Raw genomic sequence first — 7500 nt, 5'->3', positions numbered from 1 at the left:
AGGGCCGTAAAACACAGAGAAGTGACATTGGGGATGGAGAAACACACACAGATTAGCTTCGGTTAAACAGGCGTATGATAATTTGGGTAAATGTGTAAGCTAGATTTATGCCTATTTTTTCACATCTTCATGGACACAACAATGATTTCCCTCATGTGGTAATATTTTTCCTTGTAATAATGTATGATTTTCTAATAATGAAAACTGCTGCTTCTGTGTAGATGAGAGAAGCAAAGTGTATGTGCGTTGTGCACACGCTACATTATGGCCAAGCATGTGCCCTTAAAATAGCATCTGAATAACGCACCACTGACTTTAGACGAGGTTTCTCCTGGTCAGTGGTGGAATTGTTTTCTGAAACTGCAAAATAGCACCAGGGAACGTTTGCGCCGGAACACGCCTCCTCTTTTCGCTGAACCGCCCCCGGGAGCGCAAGTTCATTCCCTAATTTACCGACGTGCGTCTGTGGAGGGAAAAGTCCGCTGTGCGTTGGGTGCAAAATAGGAATGAAACATGCGTCGCTGTACAAAGTCAATTGCGCTGGGTGCAAGATAGGGCCCTTAGTCTGAACAGGATGATTTTTTAATGTTAGGTTTTTTAATCTGATGGGAAATGCGCTGTAATTGTCACAAAGCAAAAAAACAAACAAAAAAACAATCTTACCAGTTTATAAAATAGGCTGTTATAATGTTCTTTACGCAAAATGTATTTTTTCTTTTGATTTAGTGGTGAAACGTGACTTGGATGTCGCTTTACTTCATGAGATAAAACATGACAGAACATGAGAGAGTCCAACATTTCACAAGAGTTAAAGATTGAAACATAAACCAAGTCATCAGCAAACACTGGAAACGAAGCAAAAGTTACAAAGATGTTAGACTGAGTACAAGAGCGTCTTATTTCACAGATATGAAGGGGGAAGTTCTTTCATTTTTGGGGACTTTTTCATTAAAGCATTAAATCCCACAAAGAAATCTATGAGCATGAGCTACTAAAACCTTCATCGCCTAAACAAACGAACACAACTATCCCAAAAGATGAAGAGCAGGAGGAGGCGTTTGATTCGCCGGATCCCTGCGTCAAATAACCGTCAGTACGTTATTCTAATGAACGTCGAGTTAATGAAACCTAAATGAGCTAAAAAACTGCGGTATAAACGAGAGAAGAGGAGGAGTGATAGTTTCTGTCCTTTCCGTCTGTTGCGTTTCCTCTGAACAGGGAAACACTGAAACAGATGTCACGGGGTCAGAGGTCACGACCCCTGCTGGTTTAGCTCCGCCCCCTGTGCCCGGATCCGTGTCTCCGGTGTCTTCGATGCTCGCGCCGGGATCTGTGGTGTTGCCGACGGTAACGGTGAGATCGCCGTGCTGGAGGGAGACCACACTGTCACATGACTACATCTGCTTTGCATATACATTTACATTCATGCATTCCTTGAGAAGCGAACCTTGGCGTTGCAAGCGTCATGTTCTGCTGTTTGAGCTACAGGACCAAACTAACCAGTTATTAAACACTTCTGATCAATATGAAAATATGATTTTGAGATTTTCTATATAGTTTATAATGCTTTATGTGAGTGTACTTTATGTATATGAATAAAGGTGGATGTAATATATATGTCCAAGTTTATATGTAGAGCTGTGCAATAATACAGTTTACATTTTTGGGATGACATACAGTACCGGTAAAAAGTTTGGAAATATTACTATTTTTAATGTTTTCGAAAGAAGTCTCTTCTGCTCATCAAGCCTGCATTTATTTGATCAAAAAAATACAGTAAAAACAGTAATATTGTGAAATATTATTACAATTTAAAATAATGGTTTTCTATTTTAATATACTTTCACATGCAATTTATTCCTGTGATCAAAGCTGAATTTTCAGCATCATTACTCCAGTCTTCAGTGTCACATGATCCTTCACAAATCACTCTGATATGATGATTTATTATTGTGCTGCTTAATATTTTTTATAACCTGTGATTTTTTTTCCAGGATTTATTGATTAATAACCTGTTGAAAAGAACAGCATTTATTCAAAATAGAAATCTTTTCTAACAATATGAATCTTTAATATCACCTTTTATCGATTTAACACATCCTTGCTGAATAAAAGTATTAATTTCTTTAAAAAAATTATTATTATTGACCGCAAACTTTTGAACGGTAGTGTATATTGTTACAAAAGATTTACATTTTAAATAAATGCTGTTCTTTTATAACTTTTAATTCATAAAAGAATCCTGAAAAAAAAGTACCACAGGTTATAAAAACAATATTAAGAAGCACAACTGTTTTAAACATTGATAATAAATCATCATATTAGAGTGATTTCTGAAGGATCATGTGACACTGAAGACTGGAGTAATGATGCTGAACATTCAGCTTTGATCACAGGAATAAATTACACTTTACTATATATTCACATAGAAAACCATTATTTTAAATTGTAATAATATTTTACAATATTACTGTTTTTTCCTGTCTTTTTGTTCAAATAAATGCAGGCTTGATGAGCACAAGAGACTTTAAAAAACATAAAAAATAGTAATGTTTCCAAACTTTTGACCATTACTATATAAACCGATATTTTCCACATAGTATATATAGCTTTGCATGAGTATACTGTATGTGTGCAGATAAAGTAGGTTGTATTATATACACAACTTTTAATATATTGCTGGGCATTAATATAGTTTAGATTTTTTTATTTTACTACAATAGTACAACAATATTCTTTTTATTTAAAGGTGCAGTGTGTAATTTTTAGCAGCATCTAGTGGTGAGGTTGCGAACTGCACCCAACAGAAGTTACGGTGGCCGACAGGAAGTGATGTCGTTGTCTGAGACAGCAGAGAGCAGCCAGTTAAACAATGATCAATTAAGAAATTATGTTTAAATAATTATGTCAGTAAAACGATATGTTATTGTGAATATTATTGTTACTTGTTCATCATTGTGTCAGTGTTTTATTCGCTGACTTTAGCTGGCTTCTTTGCACGAAGAACAACATAGTGACGAAACGTGTTTGTCCGTTTAGGGCCACCGTAGAAACATGTCGATGTAAGGGGACCCGAGACCTGCTTATTATAAGGTTATAAAACCATAACGGTTCATTATGTTAGGTCTTTATACACCACTGAAAACATAGTTATGTATATGATATTGCATTTCTGTCAACAGATCCTCCTGAATATTACACACTGCACCTTTAAGGCTCAAGCTCATCAAAAGTAGCATATATCTATTGAGATAAGCATGTTGAGACTCACATTTAGTACAGATGATCTTGGGTCTCTCCCAGACTCCACTGGGCCGGCAGCGGATGGTGGGAATGTGGCGCTGGAAGAAGCCGTCGACACACTGGTATCGCACCACAGCGTGGAGGTCGTAGTGCGAGCGGCGCCGGCCCACCAGAGAGGCGTTGTCTACGGCCGGAGGAGTCCCACACATCACTGCAAACACAACACATTATGAACACCAGTGCTCAACTCATCATAAACATGCACAAAACATCACAACATAACTGGACTGACTGTCCTGTGCTGTTCAAAATCTGGGGCGGTTCAGCGAAAAGAGGAGGCGTGTTCCGGCGCAAACGTTCCCTGGTGCTATTTTGCAGTTTCAGAAAACAATTCTGCCACAGACCAGGAGAAACCTTGTCTAAAGTCAGTGGCGCGTTGCGCATGTTATTCAGATGCTATTTTAAGGGCGCATGCTTGGCCATAATGTAGCGTGTGCACAACGCACACACACTTTGCTTCTCTCATCTACACACAGACACAGCAGTTCCCATTTTTGCAAATCATACATTATTACAAGGAAAAATATTACCACATGAGGGAAATCATTGTTGTGTCCATGAAGATGTGAAAAAATAGGCATAAATCTAGCTTACACATTTACCCAAATTATCATACGCCTGTTTAACCGAAGCTAATCTGGGTGTGTTTCTCCATCCCCAATGTCACTTCTCTGTGTTTTACGGCCCTGACGAGAACGTCGGTCTCCTCGGCTGTGAACCGCTCCTGGCAAATCCGCTGTTATAATAGCAATCCGCCATGGAACAAGCACACCTGCTCTTAAAGGGAATGTGAGATGACGCTCTGATTGGTTTATTTCACGTTACGCCCAAACCACACCTATGAGTAATGAAGCTACTTCAGACCAACACATTTTAGATTTGCGTCGGGCGCAAGAGTCATTTATCCCGCCGGTATAATTGCAACAGCGCCCGAGATCCGCCCAGAAAAGTTACTTGCGTTTCCCGTTTGATACTTGCGTTTCAGATCGTTAAAGTAGGGCCCCCAGTCTTAAATTTGACAATTTCTCATGCATTTCATATTTAAGTGTTTGACAAGCTACAATAATTTTTTCAGTTTTTCACCTGCCTCTCTGCTGTTTTTCAAAGTGCTGATTTTTGCCAAATTGCATGGAAACGATGTCATTTAAATAATAATAAAAAAAAAACACGAGGAAAATGTACATCTTCATCCTTTATTCAAATATTATTTTAAAGATTAGTTTTTGTAAGCATATTGCATAGTTGCGTTTGATATCAATTGTTTTATTTGTGATAATAACATAATAAAACAGGACAAATTGTGCAGCACAATTTTTTGGCCTGTCATACAAAGAAATTATGAACACATGCAAAATCAAGAGAGAACCAGCCAAACATTAACACTGATTATGTTTGCTTTTTCATGTCAGCTTTTTAATTTTCTATGCGTTTCTTTTTTGCATAGTAAAATAAAACCTGTGTCAGATAAATACCTTAACCAAGTTTAGTGTTTTATTCTTCCCTCATGTTTAAAATATATAAAATATTTTTCTTATATTTTGATGGTTTAATCGAACTTGTAGGGTCATTAAAAACAAATATCCCCTGTGAACATCACTTCTGGCCACTACTGTGTGTGTGGAAGACGTGCAAGCACTAAATGAGAAAAAAAGAAAGATAAACAAGTTGAAAATCGAACGCAGGTCAAATTGACCCCATCACAGTCAGTCCCTGAGAAACCTTTATTTATCGAGCACTAATCTGAATATGTCAAGGTTTCAGGAGGGAAAATACGATTTATTTTAATAAATGTTAACCTTTTGAAATAAATGAAATGAAGTCCTGGCACAAGCGCTCCGTCTGCAGACAATGAGCTTTATTTCCACAGACAGAAAGCCACCGGCTCAGCGGTAAATCTGCTCTCTGGCGTCAGAAACGCCTGGATCCCGGAGACGCCACAAAGGACGGCATCGTGGGAAGTGTAGTGTCGAGCCCAGAGCTTAAATTCACAATCTGAAACCTTCTCAAAGGGGTTTGAAAACTCGGCCCTAAAAACTGAGACGTCCTTGTTTTGAGGAGTGAAAGAGTGTGTTCTCAGCGTCTCTCATTCATTGAAATGCAGGCCTGAGGTGCTGAACTCAGAGTTTTCTCCTCGCGAGTGATATGAGAGCTAAACAACACGCTGACTTTACACTGTATTAGTGTTTGAGACTCTTATTGAGGAATAGACACATCGATACACACTTAATCTGCTTTACTGTCGAGACTCGAGAGCTAAACTGCTACAGGAGACGACAAGTCAACGTGATGTTGAGATCTTCATGCAGTTTATTAAGTGAAGCTCAAACACGCACACACACACACACACACGCGCGCGCACACACACACAGGGAGAGAGAGAAAGATCAATAACCACTTAAACTGGAAACATGACTCGTTCTGAGGTGTGTGTCAGTGAAGTGAATGTGTGTTGGATGATCATATATTTGGACATTGATAAATCTGTGTGTGTGTGTATATATATATGTGTGTGTATATATATATATATATATATATATATATATATATGTGTGTGTGTGTGTATATACTGCATATGCATATGCTCACTTCAGAAGGCTGGGGTTGGTAAGAGTTTTTAATGCTTATGTCTCTTCTGCTTAACAAGCCTGCATTTATCTGATCAAAAATACAGTAAGAATTGTGAAATATTATTACAATGTAAAATTAGCATTTTCTATGTGAATATATGTTAAAATGTAATTTATTCCTGTGATCAAAGCTGAATTTCCAGCATCATTACTCCAGTCTTCAGTGTCACATGATCCTTCACAAATCACTCTAATATGATGATTTGATGCTCAAGAAACATTTATGATTATTATCAGTGTTGAAAACAATCATTTTCAGGATTCTTTGATGAATAGAAAGTTCAAAAGAACAGCATTTATCTGAAATAGAATCTTTAGTAACATTATAAATGCCTTTACTGTCACTTCTGATCATTTTAAAGTCCCAGTGTTTTGACCAGTCGTCGTCACACAGTCTCTCTCACCTGTTCCCTTCTTGCAGATGTAGGGGAGGTTGTAGTTGCAGGGAACGTCGTTCCATTTGCCGTCCTCTCGAGTGATCATCACCACACAATCCTCTCCGCCCGCGAAGAAATTATCCGGCTGATTCTCCCGCCAGTTCTCGTACACCTGCGTCAGAGCGCACCACAGTAAATGCTAATGCTAATGCCAGTCCATGCATTTCAGATTTCAGATTTTTCACCTGACACTCTGCTGTGCTGATTTTTGGCAAATTGCATAGAAACTATGTAACCAAAATTAGTATGAAACACATCTATGGTAGTGGGCAAAAGTGAGGTCCGGCCGAGGAAAACTGACATCTTCACCCTTTATTCAAATATTATTAAAAATGTGTTAAAAGTTTTTGTAAGCATATTGCATTGTGCTTAGAATCAATTGTTTTATTTGTGATAATAACGCAATGAAACATGACAAATGAGCAACAGAATTTTTTACCAGGCTGTCATACAAAGAAGTTATGAACACAAGAGAGAACCAGCCAAATATTAAATAAAAACTGATTATGCATGCATTTACTGTCCGCTTTTTGTTATTTTATGCATTTTTTTGCATAGTAAAATAAAACCTGTAGCTGACTTTTATTTTTTATGCCAATTAATTTGATCAGATAAATACCTTAACCAAGTTTAGTGTTTTTTTCTTCCCTCATATTTTAATTTGTGAATAATTTTCAAATTCCCCCTTTTTTTAATGGTTTATTTTACAGTTACAAATGAGCTCACATTTGGAATAAGAACATGCACTGAAATCTGAATAGGATAAATAACACATGCAAAAAAACTGGATATTGTATTATTATAAGTGTCAGATTATTGCAGCCAGTGTGTGAAACAGAAGCTTTGTTCACATGCACATCAGAATAATCAGTTTATAAGTGGAGGACACTAAATGTTTATTAAATATTTGATTAAAAAGCTCTTCTGACATATATGAGTGCATGCAGACATACGTAATGTGGTTTGAGAGTTTGATTTCATTCACAAGAGCTGAACACACTCTACAGGTGGACGTACAAGTTATGTTTACCAATGTTTATTTGGATTAATAAATATATTAAAAAAGACTCACAACGTCCATTCCATCAGTCCACTGGAAATCCTCTTCAACTGTACGATCATTCAAACCGATC

The 7500-nt window shown here is 37.4% G+C and overlaps 1 protein-coding gene across 1 annotated transcript in view; it reads right to left on the bottom strand.

The window, feature by feature from the left end:
• Positions 1 to 719: 719 nt before the first annotated feature.
• ncana (neurocan a) overlaps positions 720 to 7500 on the bottom strand; it is a 73565-nt gene continuing 66784 nt past the window's right edge. The window contains exons 13-16 of the mRNA XM_084411883.1: positions 7440 to 7500; positions 6335 to 6479; positions 3272 to 3454; positions 720 to 1367 (exon numbers count right to left, since the gene is read on the bottom strand). The exon at positions 7440 to 7500 is cut by the window's right edge and continues 22 nt beyond it. Coding sequence (XP_084268009.1) covers positions 1270 to 1367; positions 3272 to 3454; positions 6335 to 6479; positions 7440 to 7500 — 487 coding nt within the window. The 3' untranslated portion in view covers positions 720 to 1269. The remainder of the gene's footprint in view (positions 1368 to 3271; positions 3455 to 6334; positions 6480 to 7439) is intronic.

The sequence above is a fragment of the Rutilus rutilus genome (assembly GCF_951802725.1).
Source record: "Rutilus rutilus genome assembly, chromosome: 6".
NCBI lineage: Eukaryota > Metazoa > Chordata > Actinopteri > Cypriniformes > Leuciscidae > Rutilus > Rutilus rutilus.
This window is presented reverse-complemented; position numbering and strand designations above follow the sequence as displayed.